At 40.3% G+C, this 16777-nt stretch overlaps 2 protein-coding genes across 2 annotated transcripts; both read left to right on the top strand.

Moving 5' to 3' along the window:
- The first annotated feature begins 662 nt into the window (after window positions 1-662).
- armc6 (armadillo repeat containing 6) lies at window positions 663-3779 on the top strand. Its single transcript, XM_079348997.1, has 8 exons — window positions 663-804; window positions 994-1139; window positions 1572-1657; window positions 1743-2304; window positions 2408-2553; window positions 2633-2764; window positions 2935-3072; window positions 3172-3779. The coding sequence occupies exons 2-8, from the start codon at window positions 1019-1021 to the stop codon at window positions 3382-3384; spliced, it is 1398 nt and encodes a 465-aa protein (XP_079205123.1). The 5' UTR covers window positions 663-804; window positions 994-1018; the 3' UTR covers window positions 3385-3779.
- A 2725-nt stretch (window positions 3780-6504) lies between these two features.
- slc25a42 (solute carrier family 25 member 42) lies at window positions 6505-15142 on the top strand. Its single transcript, XM_079349289.1, has 7 exons — window positions 6505-6659; window positions 9362-9473; window positions 9631-9656; window positions 9762-9928; window positions 10186-10302; window positions 11027-11178; window positions 11283-15142. The coding sequence occupies exons 1-7, from the start codon at window positions 6567-6569 to the stop codon at window positions 11606-11608; spliced, it is 993 nt and encodes a 330-aa protein (XP_079205415.1). The 5' UTR covers window positions 6505-6566; the 3' UTR covers window positions 11609-15142.
- The last annotated feature ends 1635 nt before the right edge of the window (window positions 15143-16777 follow it).

The following is a 16777-nucleotide window of genomic DNA, read 5'->3' on the forward strand; positions in this document are numbered from 1 at the left end:
CAGTGTACTATATATCCAAGTGTATCCTGGTAAACAATACGTTTCAGAAGACAGATGCTAAATCCATGCAGCAACAGATTAAGTTGCTCTGTCTGTATATGACCAATGGCTTGTTTAAATTGCATTACAACTGTTTTTTCTGGGGAAAAATAAGCAATTTATAACATTAAAAATACTTTTGATTGTTCACAAAAAATACACCACAGGAAACCTTTAAAGAAAAAAAATACAGTACAGGAAATACTCTGATTTGATTGTTGCAGAGAGAGTATAAGAATTACTCCGACCAAATCAGTATCACAAGAAAAATAAGACTCATTATAGTGATTCATAGGGGACTTTGGCCGTGGGTTTTCAAAAAGTACACAGAAAGCTACTTCGTAGTAACCTACCTGTGCATGTAGTCTAAGAAGTACCCTACGAAGTAAAAAAAAAAAAAAAAAAGGAAAAAAAAGTACACGTTTTTATCCTCCTAAAACAAATCGCGCCATTACCGTGACAATAATAACACAAGTTCTCCTTGATTATCATTTTTTTTTTGTCACAACGTTTCTTTTTGTAATCTAGTTTAACCCTAGTAATAAAGCCCTCCGTTTGAGGGTGGAACTGATATTTCACAGTTTATGTACCAACCGAGATAATGTCCTTGTGGGACCCATATTGCGCAGTTTGCTATTCCCTTATATTGTTCCGCACAATTCACGCCCTAACTCTGTTTACAGCTGCACAGACACCTAGGAAAAGTGCGTAAAGCGACAGTTCATTGATAAGAGAGGAGCAGATTGTCACTGGGCGGTGTTAGCAGTTAAGTGATAATTATCGTCTTTATGCAGATATTTACTGTGAGATAAGTCCGAGCCAGCTTTATTTATCGTTCACAATTTAAACTGTCTTCAAAGAGTAGAAACAGACCGTATCGCAGCTAGCAATGGTTGTTATCAATGATGATGAGTGCAATCGATGTGTTTCATGATTATCACATATTTCACTCAGACTGGGGAAAACTAACGTGTCGGATATGGCGAAGCGGAGGATCGCACAGGAAACCTTTGACGCTGCAGTCAGAGAAAACATGGAGGAGTTTGAGATGGATCCTGAGGAGGCTTTGAGGGAGGCTGTGGAGCAGTTTGAGTCTCAAGGTAATATAATTAACTAGGAAATAAATGGCCAATTTTGTAGACTGCTCATAAAACCAAGCCACATACACAAGTATAACAATAAATGCGAAATATCAGTGCGTTGCATTTGTGAGATATTAATTATTGACTACAGTGGAAAGCTTAACATATTGTGCTACGTCTCCGTACCACTTTTAGTTTGAGCGTACAGCAAACATAAACTGTCTATCATCTGTGTGAATAATTACCTAATAATTCACACATAAAGTCAGGTTTCAGGATAGCTGAGAGTGCGCTCTTAAAAAAGAAAATGCAGTTGTACAGTCCCACATGGCTTCCTCAAAAGCCATCTGTTCTATAGTCAGTTCATTTGTGAAACCACATGCATCACCTTTGCTGTATTCAATTTGTTGTTGTCCAAAACATCAACCATGATCGTACGTGTGGATGCAGGTGTGGACCTCAGTTGCATAGTGAAAGCTGTTCTAACTGTGGCATCTGAAGTAAAAGAAGAGGAGCAAGCACACAAAGTTTTGCAGGTAAACTTTAAGCAGTTCTACAAAAACAGTCTACTCTTTTAACTTAAACAGCTCTGACTCTGTACATGTCATTCCACGTTTGCAGGCTTTAGATTCCCTCCGAACTGGAGAAGATGCTGCCAGTGTTACAGCAGACTTAAAATGCTTCACTGAGCAATGCTCACTTGGATTTGCCCAGAGGTACCTGGCAGCTCAGAAAGACGCCTACCCTGTCATCCTCTCCTACTGCAAAAAGAGTGTGGAGGACCAGGAAGCTATGTTGACCGCCCTGTCTGCTCTGGCTGCACTGACAGATGGACAGCCTGACATGTTAGATGCAGAGGGTAAACAGCTCCTTTTGGATGTCCTCAAGAAGTACCAGGCAGACTCCTCAGTGACATTTGTAGCTATTCGCACTGTGCGCCACTGCTGTTTGAAACATGAACAGAACAGGCAGGATTTGGTGAAAGACAACATCCTTCCTCTGCTGACTGATGCTGCTACACGACACAGTGGATGTGCTGGTCTGATCAAAGAGGCCTGTGCAGCTCTCAGGGTCATGACCTTTGATGATGATGTGCGAGTTACATTTGGGCATGCTCACGAGCACGCTAAGATGATAGTTCTGGAGCACAAAGGACTAAAGGTTTTAATAGAGGCTGCAAAAGGTAAGTCTATCAGGTAATTAACTTTAGCTTCTTTTGAAGTAACGTCAACCTCTTTCTGGTTTCATTAATAAAATTGCTTAATTTTTGTGTTCCTCCCTCACAGCTCATTTGGGGGATATTTCTGTTTTGAGTGAAGTGTGTGCCACTCTGTCTCGTCTGGCTGTAAGGAACGAGTTCTGTCAAGACATCTGTGATCTGGGAGGATTGAAACTCATGATAACACTGCTTGCAGACAGCTACGAGTCAGCAGTAGGAAACTTTAAATCAAAGCATTTGGATTCAAACTTTCATGTTTAATGTGATCGATAAACTCGTGTTGTCTTTGCAGGAGTTGGTTCGGCAGGTTCTGAGTGCAATACGAGCCGTGGCAGGAAATGATGACGTGAAAGATGCTGTAGTAAATGCTGGTGGAGTCCAGTATATTGTCATTGCCATGAACAGACACATGAGCAACTCGGCTGTGAGTTTAATGTCAAATGTACACCTGATCTGACTATGAAATAGTTTTGGTTAAACATTTACAAGAGATGAAGTAAAAACATATCACATCATAATACCTACATTTTTATTTAAAAATAAATTTGTTTAAAGAATTATCATTTTTAAGGTTCTGCTCCTCTTCTGCTGCAGGTGTGTGAGCAGGGCTGTGCATGCCTGTCTGTCCTTGCTTTACGCAAACCAGACAACTGCAAAGTCATCATGGAGAATGGAGGTGCCCTGGCAGCCGTGCAGGCCATGAAAACACATACTGATTCGGTCAATGTGCAGGTAATGTGAGGTTGTCAATAATGAATGGATGACTCTAAAAAGCAGGCCGTGTGCCAGTTGACAGCTTTCTATGTCCCCCTTTTTTCCCTTTATGAACAGAAATGGGCGTGTATGCTGATGAGAAACTTGGTTTCACGGATGCAAAATTACTGCCAACCAATCCTAGAGATGGGAGCGGAAGCACTGATAGCTAAAGCGCTGCAGACCCATCAAGATTGTGGTGATGTGGCTAAAGCTGCCCTTAGAGATTTGGGATGCCAGGTGGAGCTCCGAGAACTGTGGACCGGCAAACATGGCAGCCTCACAAACTGAAGTAGAAAACATCAGACCTACAGCCCCTTTGAAAGGTTGAACATACTATCAGTCCTTTTTTGTTTTTGATCAGTATAAAAGGATAACAAGAGTGCAGCATACTTGTTTTGTTAGATGTTAATATTCTGTCGATGCTATTTTTTGTTTGTTTTACTATTGTGTTTTGATAGTGTGCAATGGGTAAATATAGGTGTATTTGCTGCTATGCAAATAATCCAGGTGTGCTTTTTTTGTGCAGATTGTGTTCCCAGCTCAATCCATACTATTTTAAAATGTATTGAATGCTAAATTGATCATGTATTCAAATTCCACTTTTTACTTTTACATGCTTTGTTACCATGTACAAATGGGTTATGTGAAAATGGGTATGCCATTAAAATACTTTACAACCTTCATTATTCTACATGGTTATGATAAACGTTTATCTTTCTGCATGTGTGGTTCCCATGACGCGCAGTAACAGTTCAGATCCTCTTCAAACGATTCTCAGTATACTCTACGGACAAGAGCGGGAAAAAACACATAAAAGCACAATACAATAGACCAAGTCGTCGCCCAAAGTCACAGCCCAAAGTGATACCGGCAATGTGCACGCCCTTAAAGTGTACGCCCCTCTGACCAACCTATCCAAGCATGCCCCTCCTCGCTTAGACTTCATTTCCCACAATGCTCCGCGCTCGTCCTTGTCAGACCTCTCTGGTCAAGCTATCGTCGTTGACAGGAGTAGTAACGGCAGAAATACAACAGCGTGAATGCTGCCTGGACACATCAAGTCACCGCAGGTTTCCTCCATCTGAGAAATGCGTAGAAGACATTGCACTTAACATCAAGATTGATTCTTTTATCAAGACTTACATTGTTTGTATTTACAGAAACGCTGGAGACGAAAGTAGCGCAAAAACAAAAACGTTATGTAGCAGTAAGCTAGTGAGCAGCGAGGTGGCTAACGTTACATGACCTGCGTGTTTGTTAAGTTATAAAGGAGCCACTTAAGAGTCTGCAACAAACCAAGTGGGCAATACCAAAACGTTAACAATCTCCGAGCAGGTGTTCAGTTCACAAGGTAAGAAAAGACGTGTCTTTACCGACTGTCAGGAGCTGGCTGTGTATGTATGTGGACTGCAGGGTGAGATAGATGAAGGAACTTCGTGATTATTTCATTTGAATTAACGTCTGATGTTAAACGCTGAATTTAAATAAACAGTACTGTGGTGGGGGTATGCAGTACAAGTGAATGATGTAAATACGATTATCACAAGCTATTTCAATGATAGCATATGGCTTACAATGCTGTTAAGAAGTATTGGCTAATGAGACCAACATGGAAGCTAGACAAGAAAACAAGGAGAGGGAGGCGATCCCATCTTCAATTGTAAAGTAGATATAGCATTGAGCATGCCAGCAAACTTGGATGTTGGCTCGTGGATGACAAGTGGATGTATTGAGGCACTGGCTGTGAAGCCTGTGGCACACCAAACATCCAGCTTAAAGCAGAAGGGAACAAGGGAGTGTGAAGTGATATGTCCGGGGAAGAAGGCTGCTGGGAAGGACAAGGATCTGTACGTAGGAACAGTGAAAGAGGGACCCATTAGGGGTGCTCATTTGAGGATCTGGCTTAAGCCCCGTTGTTCTGATGCCAGTATTAGTTGTTCATGAATACTCAGCTTTGAAACAGACCCTCTGTTTGTTCTCCCGTCCCACTGAGCACTCTCTCCATTTTACCTACATTTACCGAGGACTGCGAGGCATCATCCAGGAGATTGTTCGATCATGAACTGTCTAAAACATCAATAGAGGAAAAGGTTATGACTACATTATGTCTTAAAAACGTCAGTCCATCATTACAGGGGTCTGAAACTCAAATATATATATATATATATAAAGATATATATATATATATATATAAAGATATATATATATATATAAAGATGCAGTAAGATGTGTTAGATGACAGTGTTAATAACCCTGAAATATCAAATAGTTTATGATTGGCTTGTTTTCCATACTAGTTAATAACAGAACAATTAAACTTATAAATATCTTGCTGAAACACATCCTAACCCTTAATGACAGATATTTCAAATCATGGAACCAGTCACTGTTTTTGCTGAAGTTTGGATTGCACGTTTGTTGAAAATGTCAGATTTAAAAGTGAAAAGAAAGTCATAAAAGTAATCAATGTAACCCAACAAAACTCACATCTGCCCCTATTCTCCTATGTAATTCAGGTTTCTGACAACTTTGTGACTATGAATAATGGTAAAGCAGGTGACGAGCTTGCTCGGCTGTGACAGTTGTGCACTATTTAAATGTAAGCCAGTGATCCTGTGAAGGTCGAAGGTAGCATGAATGGTGGATTTGTCCTGGAAAATGATTAGCTAACATCATAGTTTGTAGACGTGGTCAGATCCCTTTTAGCTTTTGTTCACTCTTTAAATATTGTGTGATGTGAGTTTTTTTAAATTATTATTTTATTGAATATAGAGGTAACACTGTCATGACAAGACGTGACTTTCTGGTTTGTTAGTAAGGGAGGGGCTCAGACACACACCTTTCACCGACTGCAGCTCCTCAGGTCAGCTGTCTATAAAGAGATATCTGTGAGCGTAACTCACTTTACTTCTTCGCTCAGCGTCTTTATATAGCCGGCATAGGCGCAGCAGTTGACTAAAGGTAACTAACTGGATTATCCTCCAGGCAACTGTGTAGTATAGGTGCATGTTGTATTTATAGTTTCTTGTTTAATGTAAGCAGCCTTGATCAGGTGACGTGACACTGCTAGAACTAGACTAGACTTCTTTATTCATAAGTTACCAACGTGCTCAACTTGAATCTTTTTGATCACCACACACAGTGATTTCCAAAACCAGACTCAGGAATCATAAATGTGTTTCATTATAACTGTTTGCATGGCTAATCCTCATAACATTACAGTCCTGCTTGACATTTGATCCTGACAAAGTTCTCTGATGGTAACCGGAGAAGAAGCTGAGCCAACCAACTGTTCCGTCAGTTGTTTTACTTTTATGACAAATGTGAACCTTAAGCTGACCTCTATTTATCCATCTGATCCATCTCTCTCTCTCTCTCTCTCTCTCTCTCTCTCTCTCTCTCTCTCAGCGCCCCCCCCAGTGGTTGACTTCATGAGCGTGCGTAGTGACAGCCGTGCGTAGTCCTCGGAAATGGGTAATGGAGTCCAGGAACGACAGGAATCACTCACTCGGGGAGATGTGCTGCCACTTGCCTCCTCCAGTCAGACGGAGTCCAGCTCTGAGGTAAATCAACTTGAAGGTGTTTCTGCCCATTTTATTTTGCTCCATCTAAAACTGGGAGATTCAATCATCAGTCATGTTAACATAAGAATAATGGAGCTGATCGACTGACAGTGAGTACTTGGGCACCTCTGAGGACATCAGAATATCATTTGTCAGCAGCTCTTTAGTTTTTGAGTTATTAATCGAAGCAGCTCAAAGAGTCACTTCTGTAATGATCACTGTACTATGACAGTATAACAGTCATCCTGTTCATGTTTGTGGTCAGCTCCTCCTAATAGAAACGCATCACTCAAAGTGAGCACTCGCTCTATTTATATGTAGACGACAGAGTTAGTAAATAACATGGTGTAACAGATCAGATTGCCTGTTTGTTGAATGTTGTGTTAGCAGTCACTCAGTTCTCGTTAACGTCTGTGAATGTTACACTGACGTGTGTGTGTCCAGTTACTGATATACAGAGGTTTGTTTTTTGTTGTCGTTGTGTTCAGTCGTACTCTTGACACATTATTACATGACTGTTCTCGTAACTATGAACTACGATTTGTAGGCATCTGTACTTCACTTGTCTGTTGCGTGTACTTCATGTACCTTTTACTCACACTTTAGCTTTTGCTCTCTAGAGTAATGATCAGTATACATTTTTTTTAAAGAGCAGCTAACATACTGTAAGACATCCGAGCAGACAGGCTGAACCGAAATGATTTTCACATTACTGATTAGTTAATGTCTATTATTTAGTAATAAATGGTCATCTTCATTACATTTGTAGAATAATTGAGATTGCATCATCTCACAGCTGTCCACAGATACAGCCTGTAGAAAACAGCAGCTCAGATCCCTCTGAATGCTGAGGTGAGCTTCCTCTGGACGTGTTGCCTTCAGGACGTCATTATGTTTGTTTATTAAATGTGTCCCTATTGTTCATCACCTCAGCAATGAGAAAAAAAAAAGACGCTTAGGTTTATATTTCTTTATGGACTTTTTAGTCCTTTAATCAAGACTGATCCCTGTATTGTTTCATACAAGTAGTCCTTTAAGATCCTGTCATGTTTTTCACCATTTATTTACGTCCATCGCGCTCCTTTGTACATTTACCGTAAATTCCGGACTATAAGCCGCTACTTTTTTCTCACACTTCGAGCACTGCGGCTTCTACTCCGGTGCGGCTAATGCATGGATTTTTTATGGGGGACAATGAGCTTCTGCCGCAAAAACATTTGACTTCGTCACGTCGGATCTTAATATCAGTCATTTTGCGCTTCATGCACGCACCCTCATGATGGAAAACACACGGAGAAATACATATGATGCAGCTTTCAAGTTAAAGGCGATCGAGCTGGCTGTCAAAGAAGCTAACAGAGCTGCTGCACGTTAAGATGACACTGACAGCGACAACAGAGACTGAGGAAGTGAGTAATGAAGTCATTCTGAGGCAGTGAATGGATGGACTTTTTCTTGTGAAATATATTACGGTCATCTTTTTCATCAGCCGTGTTACAGACACCGTCGGCTAGGCTTCGTATTGTAACGGTTCATGTTGTAAAGTCAGTAGTTGATAATGTGTTCATAATTCCGATTATGTGGAGAGTCAGTGAATGCACCAGCGAGAACGTGTTGAGTGGCTGTATGAGAGAACGCTGGGGGAGAGAGTTGGATTGTTACGGCAAGTTATGTGTTGCTCTCTGCTGTAAACGGCGTGGTCACGGCCGACAGTGATCGGGTTATTAAAAGTTATTATTTGAACGCTCTCGTCGTCCTTTAACGTCCGTACGGACGCTACAGTATTTGCGGATGTTACCGGTAGCCTACGTCTGTGTAAATAGCTCTTGCTATAGCGTGGACACCTGCGGCTTATAATCAAGTGCGGCTTATATATGTACAAATACATTTATTTACTTATTTTTAGCCGGTGCGGCTTATATCCAGGTGCGCTCAATAGTACGGAATTTACGGTATGTCTTTTAGGGATGTAAAGATTAATCGTGAAATTGTGAAAAAAATCGATTCAAAGCTGTCAAGGCACAACCGTCTTTTAAATCAGAGCTGTGGAAGCATTTTGGCATCACCAAGACAGAAAAAGAAAGAGTTGAGAAGACAACGGGCGAGACGAAAACTGTGTGCAAATATTGCAAGAAGTCGGCGAACTACACGAACAGCAGAACCAACGGGATGCAGCGTTTAATCGACACCACCGCGAGAAGCTCCAATCAGCTCCCCTTGTTAAGAGAAAGTCAGAATTTGTTCACAGTCTCATTCTGTAAAATAAACTGGAGAGAACTGTATCATGAGTTTAGTGAATTGTTACATCCCTAATGTATTTTATGTACAAGTTGCTCCAAACCTATTGCCCCTAGAGGGATTAATAAAGTTGTACCTCACATGTGATTTACACACAGTGGCAGGTTTGTAGTCGCCTGGCTGATGTTATTTCAGAGTCTGTGTGCTTTAACCGTTTATTGTCTGAATTCTATCAGAAGGTTTTCATGCTCTTGTATGAAATAGCTAAACTCATCTGGACTCAATATCTTCCAGTTGCCTTATATGTCCCCTGGTAATTTAAGGAGAACTGCTCACTCTCTGTGAAGTTCCTATGAGCTGGTACTTCTGATGTATTCTTCTTACATAACTCTGGTTTAATGATCAACAGCATCCCATTGTTGTTGATGACCTTAAAATGTGACTATTTTTTCTTCCCTGTTCAGAGTCACAAACAAACTAAGTCTGTCCTCAACTCGCTCTTCTCCGGGGCTTTAGCAGGAGCTGTGGCCAAGACGGTTGTCGCCCCACTAGACAGGACGAAAATCATCTTCCAAGGTAAGACGGAGACTCTGCTGACCTAAAAGTGGAATCTCTTTTTAGAATAGGAATGGCACACATAGATCTAATACGATCTAATGTGTAACCTTTACGTTTTATTGGTCTGTAATTCATAGCTGTGAGGATAAATGTGTGTTTCATCTTTGTTTTTCAGTGTCTTCAGCGAGATTCTCAGCCAAGGTTTGTTAAGCTTATATTTATTCTAAGTGTCTGCTCGTATGGATGTTAATCTCTGTTGAACACGAGTATGACAATATGTTTGTGTTTCTGTACAATGAATCACAGGAGGCCTACAGGTTGATCTACCGCACCTACCTGAAAGATGGCTTCTTTAGTCTGTGGAGGGGGAACTCTGCCACCATGGTGCGAGTCATCCCGTTCGCTGCCATCCAGTTCTGTGCATACGAGCAGTGCAAAGCGCTGCTTGGAGGTTACTACGGCTTCCAGGGGAAGTAAGTGTCAGATTGTGTGTCTGTGTGTGTGTGTGTGTGTGTGTGTGTGTGTGTGTGTGTGTGTGTGTGTGTGTGTGTGTGTGTGTGTGTGTGTGTGTGTGTGTGTGTGTGTGTGTGGTTTATGCCTTCTACTCAGGTCTGCTGGCACATCTTTAGACTGTTGTCGTGTTTTTGGGTGGAAATTGATAAAAGTGTTTTTAATGAAATCAAGATAAAGGCTGATTTAAACACTGTCTGTGTTCGTCTCGATTTTTCAGAGCTCTACCTCCATTTCCAAGGTTATTGGCGGGTTCTATGGCTGGTATCACGGCGGCCACGTTGACCTATCCTCTGGACATGGTGCGAGCTAGGATGGCTGTAACTCCAAAGGAAATGTAAGTTCATCTTAAGCTTCCACTTTCCAGCAGTGGCTATTAACGGTAGTTTAACTCTCACCCTTTGAACACATGAACCCCTGAACATTTTTTAGACATCTTTTAGACAGATTGCCCCTGAAGTAGAAGTGTTGTGTTTACAACCCATCCAATGTGTGGATGAAGAAACGGAGTCCTAGATAGGAGGCCATATTCACAGTAGAGACAAAAAGATTGGAAAGTAACATCCTTGGAAGTGTAAGACTATTGAAGCAGCTACATGAAGTGCAGGAAGACTGATACAGTTGCACGGCGATCACAGAATAAAAATGTCATCACCTGCTCGCTCGCTGCGAATATTTCCTGCTGTGTTCATACATCAGCTCACCCTGACGTCATTCCGATATTTGACTTAGGGGCTGGCAGGAAAACCTCCAGGTAAAGTGAGGGTTATCAGTTTGGCTGTTTGTGTTCACACGTGCAGCTCACAAGTATGTTTGCGTGTGTGAAAAGAATACCTTCTGCCAGAAGTCTGTGGAAGGCGAACATCACAACAATGTTGTTGTAGTTCCAATCATTAATCCACAGACATGACCATGGATCCAGATTTCTGCACCTTTTTATCCCTTTCTACAAGAATGTGTGCATATGGAGCAGTATGTGGTCAGTGGTGGAGGTCACATTGAATGTGAGATTTGCTGTTTTCATTGTTTGCGTTTTGTTTATGGTGTTTCCACTCTTTTAGGTATAGTAACATCCTTCACGTGTTTGTGCGGATATCTCGAGAAGAGGGTCTGAAGGCTTTGTATCGAGGCTTTACTCCCACCATCCTGGGTGTTGTTCCCTATGCTGGTCTCAGCTTCTTCACCTATGAGACACTGAAGAAAGCACACACAGGTCAGTTCAAATGGATTCATCTGTAATCCCTTTCTTTTAAAAACTGCTGTCTATATTGCACGTGTTACATGTTTGTTTATGGAGTGTTGTCTCTCTCTTTGTAGAGCGCAGTGGGCGTCCACAGCCCCACCCCTATGAGCGTATGGCATTTGGAGCCTGCGCGGGTCTCATCGGCCAGTCAGCTTCTTACCCTCTTGATGTGGTCCGGCGCAGGATGCAGACTGCTGGAGTCACAGGTCACACGTACGGTACGATCCTGGGCACCATGAGGGAGATTGTGTCTGAGGAGGGGGCTATCCGTGGACTCTACAAAGGTCTCAGCATGAACTGGGTCAAAGGGCCCATCGCGGTGGGGATCAGCTTCACCACGTTTGACCACACTCAGATGCTCCTGAAGAAGCTGCTTCAGAGGGGCAACACCAACCGATAATATCGATACTGAGGGAGAACAGGGGGACAGTGGGATGAGAAGGTCCCTGATGTACCACCGCACAGAAGCACAGTTAGAGAGTGACAAGTGTGTTGTTGGGTAGAAGTAAACACAATGGCTCAGGATGCGAGGGTAATGTTAGTGTACTCTCTTGCTAATTTGCGTTTAACATGGGTTGTATCACTTCCTGTTGGCGGGAGGTTTGTTGGATGATGCTGAGAAAAACCTGTACACACTGTTGTTATTTACATCCAAGTGCAATATGTTCCGTGATTTAATGTATGTACACAAAAGTTACAACACTTCTGTCCTAATAGAGTAGACCTGTGAGTGTTCTTGTCAATAAGAGAGTACACACACACACACACACACACACACACACACACACACACACACACACACACACACACACACACACCATACACTCACAGGTCTCCCTACTACTAAAATTGAAAATGCAGTGGAAGTTGCCGCCTGAATAAATCTTTGATGCGTTTGATTAAAGAAGAGTACATTTCAGATGAGGTTTTGTTAACTTTTTTTGTTAGTGAGTTTGTTTTTAAGGAATTGTACCAAAGGTTAGACGATAAGCTAGTTATATATGAGATTTTATCATGTGTGTATAATAAAGCACAGGAGTATGGCTTCAGAGCAAACACATTGCCCGGCACAGACAAAAAGCAGCACCCATGTGGTCAGACGTTCAGTTGTAGTTGAAGTAGAATCATTTGACATCACGTACACATTCAGTGTAGACACACGAGTGCCCTGATGAACGTGTTTGTTTTCACTGTGGTTATGTTGCTGTGTTTTTCAGTGCAGCACGGGTTCGATCTCTGGAGTATTAAGTACAGATCAAACCGATTTGACGCAGTGAGACGAATCTTTCAGTTTAGCTGCTTATGACTGACAGACCTATGAAACCTCCATGAAGCTGTTTGAAAACGTATTTCCTGTTAAATCAAACCTGCTGATTTAACAGCCAAGCAGAAACATCTGTATGTAACATGATCCAAGCCGACAGAGAGAACTACCTAATGAAGTTCACAAACTTCAGTTGTTGCTGCTTTGACTCGTGTCATCTTTTAGGGGTTTTCATGATATTTTAAAGGTACTTCTGTTATCCTGTCTGGATCAGCGTATCACCGCACCAACACAGTCACAGACATAGTTTACAAATGTTGTCTTCCCTTTTGCAGTTTGTGTTGCAGCTGCAGCGTTTCTTTGTTTGCACTTGCTTAGATTTTGACAGATTTTAGAAATAATTTTCTAACAAGGATGGACTTTCATTCATAGCTGTAGCAATTCATGCTCATGGACTAACTTGTTTGGAAATATGCACATACCTGGTGAAGATCTAATTAATTGTCTTTGTTAGAGGCCAGTATTGTCCTCGACATCAGTGCATATTTAAATACTAATCAAGTATGTATGTTTAAAAAAAAAAAAAATAATAATTGTCTGGGTTTCAAATGTTGGGCTTTTATTTCACTTGTCTGAGAAGTTTTCAGCAGTGCTGATGCAAGGCGCACTGTCTTCAAAGAGAGTCCACGTTTCTATAATTAGAGCACACATGCCGAGCGAGCAGCTGGCTGCAGAGCAAAGTGGAGCAGAGGGCACTTTTACCAAAATAAAACAGGAAGTCTTCTGTGTGAAAGTAAAGACTGCAAAAACAAAAGCCTGTCCACTTAAACTCTTCAACTGATGAGCAGCTTGTAAGTGTTACAGATATATAAATATTAGTTGATACTTTTTTTCTTTGTGAACTAATCAAATATTTGACTGATTATATCTGTTGTAGTGTTTATTATCATTTTTAAATGAGGGCTGTGTATTGGTTAGAATCTGGCAACACAAATTGCTTCATGATACATGTTTGTTATATGATTAATCATGTGACTCTAAACACGACGCTTACTGACATTTTCTATGAAATGTGATTTTAAGAAAGCTTTGGTAGTATACAGAAATGAGAAGAGTACACTTGAAATCTCTGATAAAGAAAAGTTTCAGTTCATTTTAAAAGCTATCTTATACAATCAGTGCAGCTAACTTTCACTTTGTACTGAAATGATAGCTTAGTATTTGAAAACTCAACTGAACATGTGTTTATTTGTTAGCTGGACCTGAGAGCACAGCTAGGCTTCCTGGGGTACACTTTTTGATCCTCCATTTTTGGTCATGGAAACATTTTTATCAGTTTTAAAGGATTCATTCACATTTGTCCTATTACTACGACAGGCACATAAACACAGTGGTTAAATAAAATAGATTAAGCTTCTGAATTAAATACTTACATCTTCGATCAGAGAAGGAGTTTAACCTCTCTGACCCTTTGTCCTCATTTATTACACTTCATTCTTTCCCTGACCTGTTTCAGTCTGACTACCATCATGTAATGTAATGGCTGCCTGTCTGTTCATGGATGTTGTGATGGTTTTTTTGTATCGACTTGTAGCAGCTCTCTGATTCAGAAGCATAGGTATTATTCACATCATCAAACAGTGAAATGACACAATGTAGACTACAAAGAGTCTTTCGATAATCATCTAATATTGAATCGACTCCCCTTAGACTGGATGAGAGAGACAAGTAGCTGAGGTGATTTCAGTGACAGCCTTTGGCGAGGTGTAGGCACTGGCTGAAAGTTGAGCAAAGGGTAGTTTCTGACTCCTAAGTGCCTAGTGAGGTGTAGTAATGTTTTTTTTACTATGACTGAGCTACTTTTTCCAACCTTTTTCAAGGTTGCTTCCATTTCCTAACCGTGCTTCAGTCTTGAAGTGACAAGACTTCAGGGGGTTTAGTGTTTTGGGGATTTTAGAAACCTCTGAGTCTGAATGTTTAACTTCAGTTTTTGTATTTAAACTTTTTCAAACTTAAACTAACACAGCCTTGAGGGGTATTAATGTGTAGGGCAAGAGACATGCTCCTTAGATCCCTCACTGAATTGACCAATCAATTCAAAACACACTTTGACTAATCAGAGGAATGTCGTGTTTATTTTATATTTGTACCCTGATTTTAATTGGAAACACTCCTAACAATACGAGACATTCATATCTTTCTCTTGGCCTACCTTTTTAAATAAAAGAGATTAGTCAACAAATGATGGAATTCACAGTGACACAAAATCCCAGACAATCGTAAAATGCCAAATAATTGTATGCTTTTGATTTGAAAGATGTTTTAGTTTTTTTGAGAACCTGAGAGTGGCTTAATGTGGAGCGACACAGAAACAACGACAACTGGTGAAAATGTGATTTAATTTGCTTTTGTAAAAGCAAAGTAAATAGATCAAATCCGGTTTTGGGGTGTTTCATCATAAATGTGCAGACATTTATTAATACTGTGTTTGCATGTTCCAACATGTTTCACTGCAACAGCTATGTGACGGCTGTTTTGTAAATCTGAGATTTGTGCCAACTGAATGTAAACGTGCAGACAAAAACCATGACCTGTGCTATGTATCTGCTGATGATGTTGTATCTGTAGGAACATTTTGAAATACTCTAATAAAAGTGGATGTTGACAACAGATTGATGCTCTATCTTATTCAGTTACAATTTTCTTTCTTTTCAAGCCACTTCTTTTTCTTGTGGTGGATTTGCTTTTGCTTTTTATTTTATCCTGTAAGTATGAGAAAGAAGCATATATGCATTTCTCAGAAATGGGGAAAAAGGCAACATTACTTTAAAAATTAAGATAAAATGTGCAAACAGTTTCAAAACAAACAATCATGACCAGCAATAATTATTAAAACATGTATGTGAAAATAAAAACATGAATGTACAAATGTTTAAAATAAAATGAGTTGGAAACCTCGTCAATACATTCATAAGTTCAAAGGCTGACTGATAAACATGGAAACAGAACAGTCTCATAATGGATAAATGCTTTTACTTATACAGTATATGGATTAAGGTATGCGTGTGTGTGTGCGCGCGCGTGTATCCATCATGAGTGTTCTGGTTCCATAAAGCTGATGATTAAATTAATCCAGAAACTGTAATAATGTACTTTAATTGCAGCATTTTAAAAATTCTACTGTCAATGAATCGTGTTCTTTTCTTTCGGGCCTCTTTTGAAAAAGCTTTCTGTTCCATGGACTGTAAATTAAGCACTTAAATTCTTTACTGAAGACACGTGGGGAGTAATGATGTGCAGTGAAAGCTGGAGGGAGCTCCATACACATGAATAAGTCAGTCCCTTTGTTTGTAGTTCCACATATGACCGATAGATGGTGCTGCAGCCCAGCGCTTTGAGCTAAGAGAGGCTGAGCTAGGTCAGATAGTGTTGCGTCTTTGCCCGAGGCCTCACTGGACAAGTTGAACTTGACCGTGAATACGACACAGCCTCATTCAAACCCAACGGAGAATTCACTCAAATTCGTCCTTATTGACAAATATAACTGAGTTTAGCAAAATGTTTCAGATACATTAAAATATAACAAGATTTGGCAAAAAATAAAATAAACCCAAATTAATTTGATTGAGTTTTTTTTGTTTTACATTTATTTTGTCTTATATTATAGATAATTGGTTTTGTCTTTGAACTGGACATGAAACCTGAAGCAGCCTTTTTGTGCAAAGATTCCTGGGAATTTGTGAGAGAAAAAAGCAGCAGAAGAAAAGCGCTCCAGTGAAGATAGAGGACTAATTAGAGAGTGAAGGAGGGAGGGGCTGATGGAGGCTGTCATAGGATGTGGTTGCTATAGATACTTGGCACGATGCCAGGTGGAGGCAGGAACAATTTGCATTTATTCAGATGATGGCCTCTCTCTCTCTCTCCCTCTCTCTTTTCTTCTTGTCTGAAATACAGTAAGTCAAATCTCCCCTTGTTATTTTTACTTAAATACCAACATAAATGGAAAACAATATTTGACTTAAAAACTGGATGGAAATAAAGTCCCTTTTTGTGACTGAACTAACATTATTCTTATTTTTTTTTACATTTATTGTAATTTTGAGGGAGAAAGCTGTTAAACTATAGGTTTTTCCTTCTTTTTATTTTAAGGGATACCTCATCATTTTGTTTCTTTTACACCATATATTAATCAAAGGAATACACTCTATAATACTACAGGCCTAATGGACTAGAGTTTTTCTAAGATCAAAATTTTCATATGAAAACACGTTATTTGAAATGTGCCAGAGCATTTAAAATAAAGGA

This window comes from Symphodus melops, assembly GCF_947650265.1.
Source record: "Symphodus melops genome assembly, chromosome: 7".
In the NCBI taxonomy this organism is placed as follows: domain Eukaryota; kingdom Metazoa; phylum Chordata; class Actinopteri; order Labriformes; family Labridae; genus Symphodus; species Symphodus melops.

Excerpts from the sequence above, each read along its gene's own strand:
- armc6 (XM_079348997.1), top strand. The coding sequence starts at position 1,019 with ATGGCGAAGCGGAGGATCGCACAGGAAACCTTTGACGCTGCAGTCAGA. Across the intron at positions 1,140-1,571 it reads GGAGCAGTTTGAGTCTCAAG|GTGTGGACCTCAGTTGCATA; the intron begins GTAATATAATTA and ends GTGTGGATGCAG. Across the intron at positions 3,073-3,171 it reads CTGATTCGGTCAATGTGCAG|AAATGGGCGTGTATGCTGAT; the intron begins GTAATGTGAGGT and ends CTTTATGAACAG.
- slc25a42 (XM_079349289.1), top strand. The coding sequence starts at position 6,567 with ATGGGTAATGGAGTCCAGGAACGACAGGAATCACTCACTCGGGGAGAT. Across the intron at positions 9,929-10,185 it reads TACTACGGCTTCCAGGGGAA|AGCTCTACCTCCATTTCCAA; the intron begins GTAAGTGTCAGA and ends TCGATTTTTCAG. Across the intron at positions 10,303-11,026 it reads GCTGTAACTCCAAAGGAAAT|GTATAGTAACATCCTTCACG; the intron begins GTAAGTTCATCT and ends CCACTCTTTTAG.